The sequence below is a fragment of the Rhea pennata genome, chromosome 9, assembly GCF_028389875.1.
Source record: "Rhea pennata isolate bPtePen1 chromosome 9, bPtePen1.pri, whole genome shotgun sequence".
NCBI classification, from domain to species: domain Eukaryota; kingdom Metazoa; phylum Chordata; class Aves; order Rheiformes; family Rheidae; genus Rhea; species Rhea pennata.
Genome location: NC_084671.1, coordinates 8,943,454 through 8,965,343, shown reverse-complemented (window position 1 = coordinate 8,965,343; position 21,890 = coordinate 8,943,454). Strand labels below are relative to the sequence as shown.

Below are 21,890 nucleotides of genomic sequence, written 5' to 3'. Positions count from 1 at the left end.
ACTCTTTACAGAGGTAAGAAAAACCTATGAAGTGTTTTGCTCTAGATATGCTGCTAGTCCATTGTAACCAGATACCTACAGAAGAAGTTAATAGACATACTGAACCCTAAGCCTGACACCGAAGGAAAGATTAAAATACATAACTGATTCAGAAAGAAAAGCCCCTCCCCACCCCCTAAGCCTACTTTATCTCTTTCCATTTAGCTACAAACTTGAATTCATCTTAGCATTTCACTGATGCTACAATAACTTCACAAAGCATTACACAATTCAGATGTATTCCTTCAGTTGGCTGGTAAACCTGAAGTCTTGTTGACTTTTCACTACCCTAGCTTTCCATGTTCTGCTTGAATGTGAACTAGACTAAGCCTTGTTCCTTTATGATGATGGCTATAGTTGGTGACTGTGTCACTAGTAGTAGCAGCCCGCTTAAGTTAACCTCATTTTGTGAAAAACGAGTTCTGTCAACAGCTTTGAAAGTCTGCAGCAAACAATTTTGATTCAAGAACAAAGTAATGGTCATCATGGCATCACAAAGGCAGATTGTTTTGATAAATTATTTTATTGTTCAGAGGTAACGCGCAACTACTTTCAAGGAAAGAGTCCATCATTATTAACCAAAGAGGTTGAGGGTACCCAGAAATTAACAGTATTGTTTACATTTTTCTTTTAAACAGTTATATGCTATGTGATTTACCAAAGCTTTTAAGATAGCTTAAAAGCTTAGGTTTTAAGCAAAAACTTAATTGCGTCCCGATACAGAACATCACGCAGTTGTAAAATAAAGATTAACAGCAACATGAAGCTGCATCCTGACAGCCAGTTCCTGCTGAAAAAACCCTCCTACTTCATTTGCCCCTGAGTGCACACTCCCCTTCCAAAATACAGGCACTTACTACCCTGCTATGAGCCAGCTGAGGGAGCTAAACCAGCAAGAAACAAGTAGGAAGTGCCCCCTTCAGTTAACAGCTGGCTGCGAAGCGTCAAGCCACATCCTGAGCTCTTCTATGACTTGGAGAAAGCAGAAAACTGCTTAACTTCCCTGTCTCTGAAGTGATGCTTCTCACCTACATCACAAAGGCATTCAGCATATTATCTACATTCCTACAAATCAAGTGGAAAGTATCAACTGTTAACCAAATTGAAATTGCTCCATAACAGAACAATTAACAAACCAGTGCATAAACATAACATTCTCTAACTGGAATGTATCATTTTTCATTAAATTTTACACTGAACTGAGTCACCCATGACAGATTAGAAAATACAGAAATACTTTCCATTTTTAAAACAAACCAGTAACTGTTTCTCTGCAAGTACTCACAAAACTGCTCAAATGTGAAAGCCAGTTTTATTTTAAGAGGAATATAAGAGCAATTTAAGGCCAAAGTATTAGCAAGGAAGACTAATATGCAAAAGTAGACAAGAAACTTTTAATAAATTTGATGCACAGGCATTTGCAAGGTTATGCCTCTATTAGCTAACCTGTAAAGCTGTTCACAGGAAAAGATATTAGAGAAAATAGACATTTATACAAAATTATAAAAATGCTTGTTATATGAATTATTGCTTTTTAAGAGATGTAAACATCCTTTTTCTATGACAGTACCAATTACTTCTCTCAAAATTTCTAGTTTGTTAAAATGGAACTTGAATTATGCAAAAAACCCAATATAAAATTTCTACAAAAGAGTCCATCCCATTCCTGAGTATGCTAAAGCTATAAAATAGAAGGAGTGATGGGGAGACAGCAGTTTTTCACAGTAAAAAGTTTAAGGGCATTTTCTTTCTACGCACTGTTTCCCTCCTTCTTCATATTCTTGTTTAGAAATCCACATCTGTTGAAAAGTGCCCTACAAAAAAAAAAAAAAAAAAAAAAAAAAAGTTAAGTAAAACATGATTACTTTTTCATAGGAGGAAAAAGAAGCAAGTCTTCACACTAAATGTGGCAAGAGGACTTGACTCTACCTGCTTAAGTATGTTTTTGTCTTTTATATTGCTAGTGATTAGACTGAAGTTGGAAAGTTGCAGCACCAAAAACTGATTTCAGTCTCCCTTTCCAAATACTGCTAAATTAGTCTCCACAAACCATTGAAGTGCTCAGTAACTTGTACTGTTAAGCTCTGGGATATGATGCAAAAACCAAGTTCACTACTTCTAGGATACACAACATGTTACCTCTGGACATCTTATTTCAAGCCTGTTGCCCATTAAAAACAGAAGACAATAATTAGTTTTTAGATTTAAAACTCAAGTTAGCTTGTTTATTTAAATAGATTTGCTTTACCTTACCACAACCACAGACAAGATAGTGACTGCCACAGTAGCACACGCTTTTCAGTTCACACACACACGGAACTGGCTTTTGGGGCAATTAGGAACATAGTAACATAGATTTACGAACCAAAGAAGCCAAAATGGAACCACCAATCCATGAACTGAACCTCCGCTCCACTGTTGTGTTGTTTGCTATCAATTTCAGGCGCATGCTCTGAAGAGAAAAAGGTATTAAAAAAAATAAAAAAAATAAAAATAAAAATTGCAGGCTGGAGCCCTTTAAGAGAAGGACAGTACAAATAACTTGGTGTGTATATACACCAATATGCAAGTGAAAAGATCTATTACTTAATTATTACACTTGCAATAGTGCTCACCACCTCTGCATTTTGAATTCAGTAATGGCCATACATGAACAGAAGTATACGTGGCCTGATACATTCTCCACTAACAGAGACCAGCAACAATGCTTACAGCTAAAAGTAAGGCAGGTAAAGAGCAATCCTACTCACAGCATATACTGTTATCTCTAGCAGAAGAGTACCTGAAGTGAACACTGGGACCAAAATGTTTAATATTGTTGAACTTAATTCCTCTATTCCCTTTTTGAATCCATTCATTCTTTTTCTTTCAAAATGCCTTGTAGCAACAAATGATATGGTTTAAACGTGTATTGTATTTCTACTGATAACTTCAGCGGATTCTCCCTCATCTGTTTTAAGAAGCAGTAAATAACTGTTTCTTTCACAGCCTTTCATAACATTTATGATTTCAAGAGTCCCCATAAGTTGAACATTTTTATTGAATGTGGGAATTCAAGAAATATTGTATTTTATACCAAGGCAAATTCTCAAGAATACTGTGTAATGATATTAATTTGCTTTGACACTGAGTACTTTAGAAGTAAATTAAATCACCAGTTTTCTATCTACGAGTAGGATGTGTTGCTTGTAGAATCCAGGAAGAACAATTCCTGTTACAAAGTGACAGGAGCTCAAGCAGAATGGCTAAGCGCACCTCAGGTTAGTCAGCAACACTTCAGGGGAGAGGCCAGCAAGGAAAGTAGTGACAATTGCTTAGGTTCAGTTACAGAGCTTAGAATCACAACCTGAAAGCAGGAATGAAGTAGTAGTACAGTAGCACTTGTGAAAGAAGTAGTTTTCTTCTTTTCTTTAGAAAGGCAGATTTCTCCCCCTTTGAAATCTGTTCAGCTGTTGGGTTCCTAATAAAGTTAAATCTAGAATACATGCTTATCTATTCTGTTTTTCTGCTGTGTAAACGATGAGCAACTCAAAGCAGTAATTTTATAAGTTGTTTTACCGGTGGAGTTTTCTGAGACAACTCTCTGTTCAATCTGTCTGTAAAACTCTGTATTAGAGTGTTTCCACCTGCTACAATCACACTGCCGTAGAGGCCCTAAAAAGAGAACAGTAACCAACTCATGGTATGAACTTTGAAAGCATTTTGAAAACAACTGTTTCACAGAATAGAGAAGAATGCCATATAAGAACATGTAATTAACAGCAATAATACATCGTGTGATGCCCACAGCATTACCTCTAATTTATTTTTTTTACCATGTTAAAAAAAAAATATTTCAAGAGAACTTAAATATTGAGCTATCCAAGGAAGACAGAGGCAGTACGATTACAGATTCCACGGAGAACCTTGCATCTGCAGACACCTCCTATATCCTAAACTGTTGGATCCCTTATAGCTGGATTTTCCAACCACAGAGGAGAAAGAAACCAACAGTACTGCAACATTTTGGTTCAAAAATTTTGCCCCTTAACTAGCAAGTCAGGCTGGGTGAATAGGCTAGGCCATGATTTGTTTGCCAGTCTCTAACACAGTCCATCACATCTGCATCTATCCCAATTGACACCTGAGAAAACAGAAACGTAGTTTTAAAGGAGAAACTTTTCCTTTAAAATCTCTCTACTTCTAACTCTCCCTCAAGAAGTCAGGTACGATTAGTTATCTTTAGAAAGTACATCCATCATCCCTGAAAACCTGAGGATAACACTCGAAATCATGAACATAAAATGATTATCTGAAGGCAATCCAATGCACATTATGTAGTGCCAGCTATAAAATTTGGACATTAACTACTTACAAACAGGGGTATGTAAAAAGGGGTAGAAGTCAGAAAATCTGACTCAGCATTTTGTAGGACAGAAACAGTAATCCTACATGTTCTTCTATACAACCACATAATACTTAAGGAATTATTCTAACAAGTTTATCATTATCCTAGGAAGTCCACAGTCTTCAGCAACGATGCTCTAGCCAAAAAAAATTCCAGCACAAAAATTTTTATGCCTTAAATAATGTGTGTCTGACTAACACTTACTGGCCTGATGTCTATATCGCACATTCCAACGCTTGTTGTGACAACGTGGCTCACGCCCAACATCGTGTTACCAGATAAACCCTAAAATAAAATCAACAATCCACACGTCATTTTCAAAAGAAGACAGCACATGATCTCTCTGAATGAACGAAAATTCTTTGCTGAAGAGGGAGCTAAACATTTTTTGTCAGGGTGGGGGGAATCCTTGTTTCCTGTTCAGCTCATCACCACCCATTTCAAACTACATTTCCTCTTTTGTTACCCCAAATATAATACTACACCACAGGTAAATATGATGCCCAGGAGAGCCACACAGTGGCATAAATATATGCATACAAAGTGGGAAATGAAGAACATTGTACAAAATGAAGCCATGTGATAAACTATTAATTTAAAGCCTTCATATTATCATTACATATCATAGCTGTTTTACCTTTACATTGGAAGGGTCAAATAATCCCTCAGGAATTTTTAGACGCTCAGCACCGAAGTCACAGTTATAGCCGTTGGGAAACTCATAATGAACTGTTGGCATCTGTGCCGCTACCCTGGAACATTAGTCAGAAAGTAACACACTAAAATACGGTGTAAACAGTATGGTAGGTTATCTAAGTAGCGTTATAAACTAAATTTTCTTAGAGAATATTGTGACTAATATGACTCACACCTTTGATAATATTGACATGATGTCACACATCCTGGAACATCAAATAAATGATCACCTGATGTATATTGTATTCTTACTTCCAAAAGTAAGCAAGTTTTATCTAAAAAACTTTCCTCTGTAATAAAGCCACCCAACAGCATGTGCACAACTCATGATTAATTATACAAAAAGGAAAAAAAAGTGACATACTGTTCATCGTAGGTTGAATCTGACACTTGGAGGACAGAAGCTTGGAAGTCCTGAATGACACACTATGGAGATAAGAATAATATTGTTACGAAGAATTTTAAGTCTATAACTTAAATTATAGAATTGACCCTTGTAGCGAGAACATCTGCAGAAGATCTGGCAAGGAGTCAGTGACTGGCAGAGTACGTGGTAGCAAGCCCAGCATATGGAACTACACACTGACCAAATTCCCACCAGGGCCTGGCATGCGTATTCTGTTTTGTCAACAGTGTTTAGCTGCTGCCCAGGCAGTAGCTGCTCAAGGTTAGCACAGCTGAGATAAGGCAATAGTTCTGGTAGATTCAAGGGACCCTTATGAACAAGGGGTCGAGTGCTGCCTGAGCATCCAACCTGCGTGTCTGACCTGTGCTTCCAGCAGCCTCCCATCAGCAACCCCTCCTTGCACTTGCTGGGGCTCCCCATGCAGTTTAGGGTGCAAGTCCTTTATTAAACCTATCCTGTTCAACTCCTTATGAACCTTGAGAGTCTCTCTCTGCCAGTATCCGACTCTCAATTGCCTACCTTGTGGTCACAACCCTAAGAGTTTTTTAGGTCTTGGAGAGGAAAGTGTGATATAAAGAAGCAAACAAGGCTTCTTTATGGGACACCTAGTATGGGGTTGAGAACAGGAGAAAATATCTACTTACATTACACATGTAGTTGTGCCAAGACCTTGTGACTTGGGGTAACTTCTCTTTTCTCTTCCAATTTGCTGGTGATCCTTCACGAACTGCCTCCTGAAATGGAAGGAAATATGAATATCAGTTAACTGTTTAGCCTCATGTCCCCACTGCAAACACTTGAAGTTATTTTCCCACCTTTGAAGCAATCATGTATGGAGGAATTATCTCTATGTTCATCTCCTGAAACAGTTCTCGGCACTGCATAGTAATAAAATCTCCTGCAAGTGGTGATTTCACAATACCTGAAAGACATAAAGGAAAAAATATCTGGAACATACTAAAGTCACAGAATAAATTCCCCGAACAACCTATTTGTCAGAAAACATTGGTTATTTCCTATTTAAGAGGACACACACATACATCTTACTGTAAAAAAGAATAAGAAAGCTAACTTATCTTTAACACTGCAATGTCATTATCCATGAAATTTTTTTACCTTGCTGAAGTACATATCCATCATGCACTGGAATAGCAGTGGTGTGCGTTGCTCCGCTATCCAAAATGAGACCTGTCGATCGCCCATTAGCGAAACTAGCCAAAATGACTAAGGAAAATATTTTAACTTTCATCTTGGAAAAGATGCTGTTATATAATTTGAATATAATTAAGAACAAGATCCAGGTGTTTTACTCCTTGGCTTTACAAATGGACTTGCCACTTTCTGGTGTGCATTTTATTTTTACAGAAGAGTAGAAAACCTCACAGAGAAAATGGCATTTACCTTCTACCTGCAAGCTAACTTGAGCTTTGGACAACAAAACATAAAACGGTGACAACTCAATACAGCAAACTCCAATAATGCAGCAAGACCCCAGTACATCCAACTCGCTCAGTTTCTGAAGCTGAAAACATGTTATTAGTCTAAAATAATCACCGATTTCAGCTTAAGGCTACGGTAACTTCAAACTCTAATGACTGTATTTAGTAGTCAGGACAATGCCATGCTATACAATGACAAAAGACACTACCTCCAAGGAAAACAGTCAGACTGGGAAAACTTCAAAACTGAGCTCTAAGTTAAAGTTCAGAAAGGGAAATTGTTTACCTCCTCTCTGTATGTTTATGGAAACATTAATTTGAAAGAAAATGGTTAGATATGTTTTTATACTAGAACAAGCTTGCTATATTTTCTCAGGAAAAACCAACCAACCAAACCCTCAACACTCGAAAGGATACGCTGTTAGAACCGCAGTTTTACATAGGAAAAAAGCAGGGATGTTGTAGTGTTCAAACATCAGCTCAGTCAGTTTTTCACGCTTTGCCCTAGTATTCCACTAGAAGAAAAAAAAAGAAAAAAAGAAAAAAAAAAAAAAGAAAAAAAAACTCAAATAAGACAAGCTTTGCTCTAGAATTCCGCTAGAAGAAAAAAAAAAAAATCAAATAAGAGATCACACTGAAGATGTTTATCTTGAGTATAATTAGAGCATGCTCAAGGAATGCTAACAAAATAAATAGTTTAAATTACAACCATGGTTTCAAATCATATCAAAATTCTACATGGACAGATTGCTAGAATTCACTTCCTTAGAACCTTTTCCACTCTATTACAAAAAGATTAATACTTCTCTATGACATAAAATTAAAGGAATAGCAACTTAAATACAGAAAGACTTCTGATAAGCAAGGGTAAGAGATACACAACTTTCCAGTTAATAATAAAGATTCCTTCACAATTTTAGAACCTTTTCAGTATCAGTCTCTCAGAAAACTAAAATAAGTAACACACCTGTTTTAGAGCAGAAAGATACATGAAATAACTTGCCTAGTTGAAAGAAAAATAAATCTAGATTTGCCTGTTTTCAATGTATCTTCCTACAGTTCTACTGTACTTGCCACTAAGCAAGTATCTCTCTCAAATACTCAGCACATCACTGCAAAAAAAAAAATCAAAGTTTTTTTTCCCCTATGTCAATAATTTAAAGTAAGATTAGTTCTGTGAGGATAATTCTAATGGAAATCTCCAAGACACCCATCAAGCCATCAGACAGGCAATAGCCATTTCAAAATCATCCATACTCCAGCAAAGTACAAGCACTTTCACAAATGGTGCATGAAAATCATGGTGGGGGTAAGTTTGTTTCTGTTTTTGGCTAATTTAGCAAGATCAGGAGACTGAAGCCAAAAATTCATCTCAAGAACATCAGCTTGCTACAGTTGAACAAAAATTATTAAAATCTTTGAGCAGGATTTTTTTTTTTTAATCAAAGGAGGGCATAACTGCAGTATGTCATGCTAATATTCTATATTCAGATGTTAAGATCTGTCCTTTGAATTCCAGCCAAAATAAAATGTGAGAATTCATCCTTAAAAAAATATTGTAATCATCCACTTCACCTACCAAAGTTTTGAAGTTACAAAGCCATTCACAGGAATGAGAATAGTCAAATTAAAATTTCTTCATTATAAATATTCTTCTGATAATACTAGTTTGCAAACTAAAGGCAGTGAGAGATTTCCAATGGCACTTTACTAAGTACAACTTTATTATCCTAAAATTTTTTCATTTTTATTCCAGAAAATAAAGTGAAACTTAATTTATTGAAAAGAAGCAAAAAATAAAGTAAAAACATAACCGTAACACAGTAATTCACGGTAAATAGTTTCCATGTCTTGTCACAGAAAGTATTTCAAAACTATTTTTTAGACATTTTTCTTAAACATACTACTTTTCACAACCGGGAAATGTACTTTAAAGCTGTTGCTTCCTTAGTTAAGTTTTAACACTTGTAAACTACAAGCCAACAACAGATTTGTTCAGGACACGCTTGTAAACTCAGCAAAAAGATGCAGTTAAAACTTTTCAAAAAATGCAAAGTTGCTTCTACTCACTGGTGCTTCAGACATTAGAACAGGATGCAAACTTGCTTCAGATTTAATATGCATCTTGTACGTGTGATCCAAAATTGCCTGGAAACTATCCCAGTCTTCAACTGTAATAACATTGAAGCAAGCAGATTAGATTACTTCTAAGTTTTGTTCTGCTTTACGTGTACCTAAAGGTCCTGAGATTTCTTTTTTTTTGCTAGAACTCTTTAGTCCACGGCTATAATCAGAAGACTTATACCTCCTTTAATAACTTTGCAAAATTCTATTCCTCTGTAAGTTACATGATCATAACATATTAAGAATTACGTTAAAAATCTATCAACATCATAAACCAGCTATGCTTTATGCAATTAGCCTGTCAGATACCTGTTCTTACAATTTATAGCCTCTGCTTACACACATTACAGCAAGCTTCCAAACTATTTCCATAAATCACCTCTTTTTTCAAAATTTAAATTCAAGCCATCAAATAAGAAGAAGAAGAAAAAAAAAACTCTACAAGCCTTCCCTTTTATCAGACAAATGATCACCATCATATCAAGACTTGTTTAGGGAAAGTAGATTCTTTACTTTTAGGTCCTGTTCTCCAAACTCCCAAAAGAAAAATACTTAAGCATGTAACAACTTTTTATACAAAAGCTATGATTTTTTTTGCAGCCTAAATAATGCTATTTTAAGAACAAATAGAAGAAGACAGAGCACCATACTCATTCCATTTTTTAAGGGTGAAATGGCCTCCATATTTTCCCGTGGAACTCTCAGGGCATTGGTGTCTATGTAATAAGTTGGGCCCCCTTGTTTGCCTTTGTCACCATCTATCTCCATCAAAGTACTGCCATTGTCCCTTTCTAGCACCACACCAATAGCTGTTGGAAAATCAACCTGCAAGGCAAAAGGTAAACATTCATGAGAATTATTAATGTTTTGGGAGGATTGCTTATAAAATTCAGGTTTTTCATTATATAACACAGCAAAAATGAAAACCCCAACAAGTTCTGGAAACTTGTCAAATAACAAGTTTGACGGTATTGTAGCATGTTGTAAGGTAACTTCTAACTTTTATGCTGTATTTCAATCGCACAGATTCTCACCTTTGGGCAGTCTTCACCTGCATAGCCTGCTCTGACTGTGTATGAGCCGATGTCAAAAACAAGAGCCCCAACTTCATCTGTAAACGTTGTTAATACAGAGGTAGTCAACGGTTATTACACTCCATTACAATTCTGACATGACTCTTCCCTGCCCCTCCCCGTCCACTTGGCCAGCAAAAAAGAAAAAAAAAAAGAAGGGGGAAAAAAAAAGCAAATCCAGGCATATTTCCAACTCAAGAAAAAACTTTTCTATTCGGAATTCAAGTTACGGGAAAGCAATTACAAGACTGCTAACAGGCTTTCACGGGGATGATACAGTAACTCGCTCCGGCGGAAGTAAAACCGCTCACTTAACGGCGGAGGGCAAGAAGTCGTTGCATCCCAACCGCTCGTAAGCCGGAGCTTTCGGAAAGCGCTGGGCAGAGCCGCCTGGAGCCAGGTCCGCGCAGCCCGCGCCGCGGCTCGTCCAGGCACAAAGCGATTCGGCGGAACAGCCCCGGCAGGGATATAAACAAGGCCTTCGGCCTCCTCCTCCTCCTCGCCCCGCGCCGCGGAGGCGCCGGGAGGGCTCGGCCGCGCCGCGGGGGCGCTCGGGGCCTGCGGGCGCCGCGGGGGAGGCGGGAAGCGCGCGCGGGGGGGGGGGGGGGGGAATCTCGCACGCGCCGCCGCCTCACGGGACGGCGCCGAGCTCTCAACGGCCGCGCGGAGGCGGGGCGGGCAGCCGAGGCGGCGCCGGACTCACCCCCGCCGTACACGCCGCCGCTCATGGCTGCCGCTGGGCCCGCGCCGCGCTGCCCCGGGCCCGCTGTCGTCGTCCGCCGCCGCCGCTCCGGCTTCCTCAGCGATGCGGCAACAATAGCGCCTCCGTCCCTCTCGTCCCCGGCGGGCTCAGCCTAACCTGCAGGCCCGCCGCCTCCCGGCCAATGGGGAGCGCGGCGGCCGCCCGCCCGCCTACCGCGCGGCGCCCTGCCCAAGGGCCGCACGGGGAGAGCGGCCAATCGGGGCCGGAGGGGGGCGGGGCCTTGGCGCGGGGAGCCAATCCCGAGGCGGGAAAAGGCGGGCGGGCGAGCAAGCGTGGGTGCAGCGTGCCGGGAAAGAGAAGGGGCGGGTGTGAGGAGAGCGGCGAGGCGTGAGGAGGGGCGCGCCCGCGCGGCGGGTGCGGAGGGGCCGGCGGGGCGGGGAAGGGGGCCGGGGGCACCGAGGGCTTGCGGGGAGGGAGTGGGGGTGTGCTGCCACGCGAGGCGTGGGGTAGTAGGGGGCGGCGGGGTGAGTGTGTGGGGGGGAGGTGCAACGGTCGCCGCCGCTGAGCCCCTCCCCTACCTGCCGCCGCGCTCCGGTCGCAGCTCCTGAGGGATCCTCAACCGCGGAGGAAACGCGCTCGAAGTGACCCGGCGCCCTTGTGCTGCCCGAGGCACTGCTTGGCCCCTCGGACTGGACCCCCGAGGTTGGCTTGTCCGGCCAGTTAAACACTTCTGTTTTTCTAGCTCGGCTGCCCGTTAAGTAGCTGAACCTGTAACGACCGGAGCAGCAATTGCCTTGTTTGGCGTCAAAGTGTTCAGCCAAACGTGGCGTCTGGCCGGTAGGACCGGAGAGGGAAAGCTGGAAAGTGGATAAAGAGACCTGAGCTGTAACCAGAGGTTAGTATTAGAGAAAACTAAAAGCTAAAGAATAGGGAAATCAGCTTAAAATACAAACGTTCCTAGCGTGCACAAATAGTAAAATCCAGCAGTAAGGGACAACAAGCCTTTTTTTTTCTTTTAATAGAGTTGTAAGAAAATCAGGAGATGGTTAGACATAATAGTTGTAAAGGGTAAGTGATTTAATTTGACACGCGGTTTGACTCTGTTTCTTTAATGAGCAAAATTCATAATTATGTCATTAAGATTTTTTTTTTGTAGTTTTGACGTAACTTACAGTATCATAAAACTGCTTAGATGCTAGTGTTAGGAAGAAAGATATAAATCCTGCTTTTGCATTAACTCTACTCAATAAAGTCAGTGCACCTCAAACTTGTCCTGTAAAATCTTCTTAATATATTACTGTGATTTCCAGTATGTGGCACCAATACCCAAGGCAGAGTTGTTTGAGGAGGAGGAATTAATTGCTGTTGGGGAAATCAGTTCAGAAAATCTGGAATTAAAATAGCAGAGGATTTTCATTTAGGCTGTGCTTGTACTTAGGTTATTGTTTTAGTAATGTTCGTGGTATTCATATGGTAATTGATGCTGTGGGCCAGGTGTTGCTCTGAGAGCTGCTGGCTACTGATGGTTGATCTGCGTGCTACGTACTTCCTTTTCTCCAGTATTTCTTCAATGTAGAAAAATTCTTGGTAATTCCAGCAGAAGATGCGAAGAGCTAAGAGGCACGTGGCAGTGTGTGGTGGAGAGAGTGGGGGTGCCTGTGCTTGACTGATCTTTGCCCCTTACAGTCCTCAGCACAGTGGCTGCTGAGGACTGTTAGCAGCAAGCGAAGATTACGCTGATATATGAAAGCCTCAGGATTTGAAGGGCACAAGGATGTAAAATCCAATCTGAGTCTGTGTAACCATCAAGAAGCCAGTAGAATTTGGAAAGGGATATTTAGACTGTAATTGTCTAGGTCTGACTTCTCACTGCCTTGCACTTTTGTAGGTATTTACATCAATGGAAAGTGCGTAGAACATCATCACTGTGATTTGGTAACATTTTATAGTGAATGTATTTGCCTTACACCAGCATGAATAGCTATGATAGAGAAGGCAATAGAGAAAGACTTTAGGCATCTTTCTGTAGAGTCTGGTCTTGCTTAAAAAGATGTACATCTGGGATTATTTCAGTGAATTCCCTCAGGTTATCCTGCGTTTGCATGAGAGTAGGTAAAACCTAGTATTTTGCCACTGCTGATTATAACATACCTGTTTTTTTTTTCAATATTTTTGCTTAGTTTCTTCAGAAGCAAGGATTATAGAACAACACTAGATAGAAACATTAAATGTATTTTGTCTAGATTCCCATACTGGTACAAATGGCTGTTGCATCTCAGCAGTAGCTACATACACCTAGGTGTAGGTATGAAATAAAATATTTGAAAACTTATGTAAGTTATATTATAACTTTGCAAAGTTATTCCTGCCATGCAGGAATAAACAGAATGGTCATTTTAAAAGTGGGACAGGAATCAAGATACGAAATAGTGAAACTTGCTAGTAATCAAAAGTTAATTTCATCAGCAGTAGTCAGGAGAATCTGGAGCATCCTAATTATTGCCTTGAGTTTTTCAACTTCATTAAGATGTAATTATTTCAAGCATGTGCTTGAACTTTCCTGGTAATGTAAAGCAATGTAGAAAATGACGTATACTTCAAGCCAAAATTGAACTGAATGATTTTTTGGTTTTCAGCAAGCCGCTTGTCCCTATTGGGTTGCCAATGGCTTGTTCTTTTTGACTGGCCATACAACTGCCAGTCAGTCTCCTAGACAGCAGTGCCAGATTTTAGACTGTGGCAGCAGAGAGACTGTGACAATGCGTTATTCATAGTGTCTGTCTTCATCCTTGTTTCTTGATTATAAAATGCATGTTAAAGGTTTTACTTTTCTAATTTTCAGAAGAGGTCATAGATCTTTATGTGGTCTGTAAAAGTGTCTGTTGTTGGAAAAGCCAAACAATCATTAGTATTTGTTCACTCAATAATTTTATATGATCTATCAACTTCTCACTTTCATTACTGGAGTACTTGGGTATTTTTCAATGTTAATACTTCCCTTTCTTACAGTGATGTTGTGGGAATAGATATACTGTTATCCTCGTTTTTACAGAGAAAGAGCTAGAACACAAACTAAATGCTAAATCTCACTAAGGGGCCTCATCATTACTACACCTGACCTTTAGGTGCCTTGCTCAAAGATAGGAATCCAGGTTCTGTTTCATACAAGAAGAGAAGCACACACCTTAAAACTAGATTTGCAACAGGAAAATCACTCCATAGGGTATTTTGGTTTTAGTGCTGAAGGGAGTAGATATGTCTGAAATCTATCTCTGACTCTAGCTAGAGAGTCATAGGGATATACGTCTCAGAATTCTCCCGTGGAGTTGGTCTAACTTGTCCTTTTGTAATAGGCCCCTTACTCACTGTCATTTTAGAACATGATTGAAGAAAGAGGTAATGGTGCTTGCCATTAGTATACATAATATATACTATACTAATATATAATATGCTTTCCATCACTGATAGAGAGCTGACTAGTTTTCAGGGAAAAAAAATGGCCTTGCCTTCTGAGGTTCCAGCTAACTCTAGTTGGAATAGTAGGGGCTAGGATGCTCTGGAGAATGGGAAACAAAAACACAAACACGTAATGCTGCTATATTGTTCTAAACCTGAACTGGTTTCTGTGAAACCAGCTTGGAGGACTGTGGACCACTTTCCATGTTTAGCTCAAACACAGTACGAACTCACAGAACCGGCTTAGATAGTAGAGCAGTAAGTAGTTACATGGAATTGACCTGAGGTTATAGGTGTGCTCAACTAAGCCAGCTCTGGCCAGAACCTCTTAAGTGTGCTTGGATTGCCCTCTCAAATGAATCCTTTGTGTAGAGAAGCCTTGTTTGGCTCAGGTCTGACAGCACTTACTGTTTCAGGCTTAGTGCTTGTTCTGCAGTCTCTTTGGATTCCTTGAGGGCTTATTAGCTTGGCAGCTGGGCCAAACCTGAGCTGGCTCACTGTATCTTATAACAAGTACTGCACAGACAAAGCCACCTACAGTTGTGGAGCCAGCTTGTGTTAATAAACAGTAGATCTTTGTATCAATTGAGCCTTCCCGTTGTATAGGGCATTTTGATCCCCTGCTTTTCCCATTGCTAAGATGGAGACTTGAGTATAATAGCTGAACAGGTAGCATGGAGCACAGGTCTCTTGTTTCTTGGGCAGATTCTCTGTCTTCAGCCTCACAAGGTTTAAATTCTTATTCCCACCTTCCCAGGGAGGTGCTGTGTTTTCTCACAAGCAGTTTTGAACTGTGATACCATGCAGCTAAGAATTATGGCTCTGCATAGTAGCCAGAGGTAAGGAACTCAGAAGGAGAGTCTGCTGGTTAACTGACTCATCTGAGAGAGAAGAGCCTTAAGGCCCTATTTCTCCTTATGCATTTTTAAACTGTGTGAAGTAATACAGTCCTGCGAGTAGGGCTGTGATGCTAATGATTTTACAGAGTCATGCTACTTTTTAACGTTTTATTTTTGGAACAAAATTAGGTTGAGTTCTTGGCCTGTTCTAACACAGAAAGCGGTTTTTACTTGACATCTGTAAATGTGTCTTTTGAAGGGGAAGTTGTGGTGTAACCAAGTATGTCTGCCTGTTGGTATTTATTCTACCACCAGGAGAGGGCATAGGCAAAGCATGGGGCAAAGGCTTTGGAGATCAACATCAATATAGCAGGTTTAGAATACAAACTAGAGTAGCATTATTTGTATTGGGCTTCAAAAAACAAGATACTGGTTTCATTTTCTAGATTTATTTATTACTGTATCACGAAAGAGATTATAATAAACTTAATTGTTAAATGGAGTGTAATTGAGGGAAGAGTAATGTATTTGCTGGGTGGGCATGTATGCAAAGAGGTTACCACGTTTTTCCTGAATTTATTCAAGTCATTACTAAGTATATGCTGTGTTGTACCAGTCATCCCAAATGAGTACACAGAGCTATGCAATTGCACTGCAGCAAGAAGTCTGATGCAGAAGAGGATACGCTTTTTTTTTTCAGAAGGTACCAATTTATACAAGGAAGTTTAGAATTGCAGTGCAGTATCTGAATATTTATTCACAGAAAATCAGTATTCTAGGGCAGTCACACTCCTGCTGTTCAAAAGTATCAGCTGCTCAATTACAGCATTTACACACATCTGTATTAATTAGCTCCATTTTAAAAAGTCTTTGGGATGTAAGATAAGAGCTTTGCGTTATATGATGCTGTTCATTGAAATTGCTAGAACAAATAAGTTCATGGCATTTTTAATAACTGTCATGAGAATTCTGATTTTTATATCACATGCACATTCTTAGTCCTTTTTTCCATTTAGACAGTTATGGTGGAGTCTTGTTCTCCTCTCTTGCCCCTTTTGCAGTGTATGGTGTCTTTTAGTTCAGTACGGCAGAACTGTAACCAAGAGGCACATCAGGCCCAAGGCATCTTCCTTGCAAGTGAAAATGTGAGGAGTCGGTGTTTCCAAATGTTGTCAGGAAAAGGTGTGGTATAGTGCAGCATTTGACAAGAACTGCAGATGGTGAGCTTTCCTTGAGTCCTGACGTGCTATGTTATGCCTGTGGATAATCTTCAATATTTACTCTTTTATATGAAAATTAGCTATGTATTATAGGCATATTGACAAGGAGGGTGGTCAGAGATGTTATTTCTAATAGGACGTAAGCAGCATATAAAAGCACCACCCCCCATCAGTCTTGGTATTTTGCATTCATTTTTGACCTTTTAACTACGGAATAGTTTTAGGGGGGAAAAGAGCTTTATCATCACTCATGATACTTGTTTTCTATTAACAGTCTAGGAAACTAGAGATAGAAAATATGTCTAAGGATGCTCCTGGTGGGAGAGAACTAATGTAGGCAAATCTCAGGTATTTTTAAATTAGCATTTTTAGGAAACTGGGCTTATGTTACCTTTTTGCATTAGTGAGGTCTCAACCTCACTGACTGGTTTTGAACCTCTCATCATTTGTAACCAAATATGATGGAGAGCTAGAGTTCCCTCAAAGGTGCTAAGTCGTTAGAAGTTTCATGAAAATAGGCTATCAGAGACGATGCTTCCACAGAGCGTAAGATTGCAATATAAGCTGTGTCATGTTAGTTGACAACAGATAATCCATGTAGAACACAGACTATATATTTATCTCGGTTCTAGTAACTATGATGAGAGATTGTGCATGCTGAGACACATGGAAAGATCCAAACATGAAACAACTCTATGAAACCACGCTTTGTAAGCTGTATTGCTCAGTTGCTGCTTGTTTGCAATGGGTCATTTAGATCTGCCTTAAACAAAGCTGTAAACACAGTTTCTTACAGCCTGTGCTACTGCTTTATGTCCAGTGGTGCAAGTATAGGAGTAACCAGTCCTGGGCACTGGAGATGTATGTTATTTTCTAGAAGTTCAAGTGCTGTACAAATGCCAAGGCTGTATCGTCTTGCGAGAAACGCAGGTGGGTTGACAGAGTGGCTAATGGTTCATCTGAACTACCATCTCTGAAAGAGAGTGAGTCAGCAGAGACTACAGATGCCAGCATCACTGGTGGCCTTTTGGTCTTGCTGTATTTTGTGCTGGAATAATTGGACTTGCAGACAGCCACTGTCTTCTCTTGTCTGAACTACTCCAGTCTGATTTTCCTTCCCCAGGGTTGCCCAGCTTATGTGGTTGTCAGCTATTGAAAGATTTTGGCACATAGTTTTGGGGATCAGCAGGGCCTGATCTGAGTTGCAAAAGTGCTAGACTACAAATAGTGGAACTGGAAAAAAAGATACAGTGAGAGTAACGAATTGCCTGGTTTGGATGCTTCAATGCTGAAAGACAGACTGCGTCTGTGATTTTCATTAAAACTGATTACTAATAGATGCTAAAAGTGATGTGTGAGTATTCAGATGTTTGCATTTTCCTAATTTTATTACTTTATATTCTGTAGTTCTGTCTCTTTGTGTTTTACTGTAATAATATTCCCAGTTGAAGCCAAATCATGGGAAACCAAGAGAATGTTGAAAGCCAATAGTTTCTGCTACAGAGGAATATTGTTATTTTTCAAGATGGATGTCCTTGACATCAACTAGTCCAGCTACAATATGGCTAATGGAGAAGTGCAAGGATGCTAATAATGAGTTTGGAATAATCTAACAAGGCACACATCTGTCCTCTAGAAGGACAGAGAAGGAAAAAAATATTTTATTTTTTTTCCTCAACAGTGGATTGTTCAGAGTCATATTCATAGCTCAGGAAATGAAAATCATCAGTCATCCCTTTTTGATGTTTACATGACACAGCAGTGTAAGGGCCTGTATAGAAATAGTAGTATGTTCTGGTAGATTTTTGATTTTCTGTAATCCTCTGGAAAATAGTGCATTTGGCCTGCTGAAATGCATGATACTACACGAGCTAATTTTCTCCAAATAAAAGATCAGATCAGAGTAGGCAAGCATAAGAAGGACAAAACTTCAACGGCATGGAGAAAACCATGTATGATTGCCTTCCACAGTAACATACAGACATGTTGAAGTCACTTGATTCAGCAATGTGATACACTTCACAAGTATTTAAAGATCTGGTCCTGAAAAATGCTGAAGACTTGAACTCCCATTGATTTGAGTGAGCTGATCGTTTCCTAGGATGAGCCCTTTAGAATAAAATGAATAGAAATATCTGATTTGGGGGGCGAGGGGGATGGAGGGGCACTAAATTCATCTGATTATTTCTATCTCCAATCTTTTTTAATGTATTGGCTAATTTCAACAAATTTTATAAGTGCATGGAAAGGAATATGTAAGGGCTCGCAACCCAGTTTTCTGCCGGGTGCTATGTATGTTAGACTCAGCAGCTTGGCTGACAAATAGTATCATGAAATGGGTAAAAAGTTCTGTCACGTTGCCTCCATTAGACACCATGTTCCCTGGCAGTGGCTCCGCATTAGCGTCTTCCCTTCTTCCTGTTCACTGACTGGATTTGTCCCCATTGTGCTGCCCAGTACAGTCACATGAGTCAATCTCACTTGCTGAGGAAATAGCTATGATTAACAAAAATGAAATTTTTAAGACTCACTTTTTGCAAACACAGGTAGTTTTAGCCACTAGTATTTCAGAGAAAATATGTTCATGACAGAATGCATTTGTAACAAGTTTGGGGACACCAAAGGTAGGTTTTTTTCAGTCTACAGTAATGAGTGGAAAGCTGTTGCAAAGTTTGCAGTTGGAACTAAATTTCTGCAAAGGGTGATTGTGGAAAAAGTGGGAAGTTTGGATTTGGATTAGTCGAAAGGATTTATGGGATGCACAGAGCATGCCCCAGCCGCCTGTGTATTGGTGAACTTTGTCTTCTGTGGTTTATAACCACAAAATACTGCTTTCTGTCCTGTTGTCAGGAAAGGGGTAATAGCAAAGGTAATGTTATACTGAGGTTTCACTTTGCTCAGACCAAGATATTTCTGTAAGTTACAACTCAGCAGAACATTTGGTACTATGATGTTGCTAGAGTTGTAAATAATTAAAAGTGAGTTGTGTTCAACAAATAAATAAAGTACATCTAATGGAGCATTATCATCTTCTGTATGTCCTTTCTATTCATTACTTGCTTTGTCATAAAATTCAGTCATTAGCAGTGGCTCATTCAGTCTTGTGTGAAAATTGTCATGGTACAAGTGTACTGCTTTCTTCCTGATTGCAGGGGCATAGTAGATTTTGAAGATAATAAAAATGAAGACATTTCTTATATAAAGCTTTTCAGTGATATCACTGAAAGCTCTTTCTAGAGGAGTTAGTATCTTTATTCACATTGCACAGATGGGCAAATATTTTGTGAGAACTCGTCCAAAAGCCGGTAGCAGATCCAAGAATTTAACTTGAGTCATCTTAAATCTTTGTTCACTACCCTGCTCATCAGGGCAATCAGGGGCCCTGCCTCTGATCTAGTCGTGTTTTCTTCCAGCTGGATGGAGGTTCTGTATAGAACTAACACTTACTCTGTAGGAACAAGTGGAAGAAGAACGAGTAAAGATACTGATCTTCACTGTTGACACTGTTTCACATTGTGGAGCTGAAGAAGATTCGGTCAAACTTCCAGTCTACAATAACAACAGAGGATGAGACTAATTTTTGCTTAGCAACAGCAGCCTATTTCTGAAGACAACAGCAAAGGTGCAGCAATGTCATGTCTTTGCCACACCCAGAAAATGAGGGGAGTGAGTGTTACTGGGTCTGTGAAGAGATCTCACTATTTCAAAGCAATTGTTCTGATAAAGATGTTACTTTTACATCAGCTTCGTTATTTGATGATGTAGCACATGTACTTATCTGTACATGTGTCAGGTCAGATTCTTCCTTCTCTTGCACCTAAAAGGATTTCTTCGGTAAAAATGGGTACACTGTGCAATTCAATTTGCTTAATATGCTGATTCTTCCTGTCTTTGACAGTTTATTTACTCTTGAAGGACCTGGATGTAAAGTTGGAATATTTTATCATTGGTGATGGTGAAGTTTTTTTCTGTTTATACTTGTGCAGACAAACAGGGCTTGTAAAGACTGTCTGTCCTCTTCTTCTTCAAGGTCACCTACACTTGAAGGCATCTAAATTTCAAGGAACACTAGATTTCACTCCAGAAAGTTTTAACTGATTGAATTCTATTTCATTTCAGGTTTGAAGTGGGACAGAGTTCAAACGATATCCAGCTTTCTTTTTCTTTCTTTCTTTTTTTTTCTTTTTCTTTTTTTTTTTTTTAAGTTCAGTACAAAACTCAGTTGTCATGGTAGAGCCGTTCCCATCCAACTTTTGCATAATAGCTAAGTGGTTTGAGCAGCTACATGAGTTTCCTCTGCTACTCTTACTCCGTCTCTGAGAAAGCATACTGTCACCTTTAGGTTATAAAATGATCTGAGTGCTAATGCTTTCTGGTATGCTCTTTAGAAGTTAGGTTATGTGCATTTAGGAGTACCGAAATTTTGAAGTCCAAAGTAGAGCAAGCAAAAGGATGCCTCATGCTGAACTGTAATGTATAGGATATTCAAGCAGGGGTGGAAGAGGCTTATCTGAGGTTTTGTAGCCAGAATTCCTTCAGAATTTTATCTAACGAAGCAAAAATGACTGGGTGCAAGTGCTAAAAAATCTCCAAGCAAATTCCTGTTTTTATCCTACTAGTGATTTTTTTTTCCATGTAGTTCTGGAAAAGCTAGCCACACCCTGATTTCTTTAGCTCTGTGATGTGTAATATGGTCAAACTCACTGTGATCATTCTGTGCAAAAATAACAAAATGCTTTGTCATTTGTTTTCTAATGCCTGGCTAGAATCAGGAGCATATCTTCTTTAGGCAGAGTATAGTTATCAATAACACTAAATACAACTGCTAATAACATTAAATACAACTGCTAATGTTTTTATTTCTAATGACAAACATGTCACCTCTTGTACATTTTGCTACAGATACATTATTAGGGAAAAATTAAAGTATGAGAGCTCATATAAATAAATATAACAATAATTAACTTTACATAACAATAAAGTGAATTGGAATCCTGCAGAATATGTCCATTCTTGTCTGAATTCCAGTGTGAATGATTTTAATAGAATTTTTTAATAGAAATAGAAAAGGAGCGAATTAAAACCACTATGTGAATTACTGAAATCAACAGAAACCAATTTGCTTCAATTAAACACTTGAGGATCCTCCTAATGCTTTAATTAAGAAAAAATTAGAAAGTTTCTTATTCACCTTGACAGGCATCTCTGCAAAATGGAAGGTCCCTTGTGCTCTTCTGAAGCCATTTAATGCATATATGAGCATGGATTCTCAGAACTATCTATAATGCATATAGTGCTTTCTGCTCTCAGTGGCTTTTTTCCCATTCTCTTTACGTCATTTGCCATTTGTGAGGGTTGCCAGGGTAATGACCAATCATCCCTGGAGAGATGCCTGCTAGTAAGGACAACATAGGCTTTCTCTTTTTTGGTATTCTGCAGTATGTATTTGAGAGCTATTCTAGCATCAAGATTGCAGAACTTTCATTTAGTTAGTAGGGAGTGAAAGTT

At 39.3% G+C, this 21,890-nt stretch overlaps 1 protein-coding gene across 2 annotated transcripts; it reads right to left on the bottom strand.

The window, feature by feature from the left end:
• Positions 1-543: 543 nt before the first annotated feature.
• Positions 544-10,999, bottom strand: ACTL6A (actin like 6A). 2 transcript variants are annotated; one of them, XM_062582970.1, is made up of 14 exons: positions 10,868-10,999; positions 10,126-10,202; positions 9,742-9,916; positions 9,038-9,138; positions 7,385-7,482; positions 6,645-6,739; positions 6,344-6,450; positions 6,173-6,262; positions 5,487-5,548; positions 5,064-5,178; positions 4,631-4,711; positions 3,598-3,693; positions 2,405-2,491; positions 544-1,853 (listed from the first exon to the last, which is right to left on the bottom strand). In XM_062582970.1, exons 1-14 carry the CDS (start codon positions 10,890-10,892, stop codon positions 1,773-1,775), a joined length of 1,290 nt encoding a protein of 429 aa, XP_062438954.1. In that variant the 5' UTR covers positions 10,893-10,999; the 3' UTR covers positions 544-1,772. The 2 variants fall into 2 exon arrangements, with proteins under 2 accessions (XP_062438954.1, XP_062438955.1); XM_062582971.1 differs by lacking the exon at positions 10,868-10,999 and adding an exon at positions 10,409-10,438.
• Positions 11,000-21,890: the final 10,891 nt, after the last annotated feature.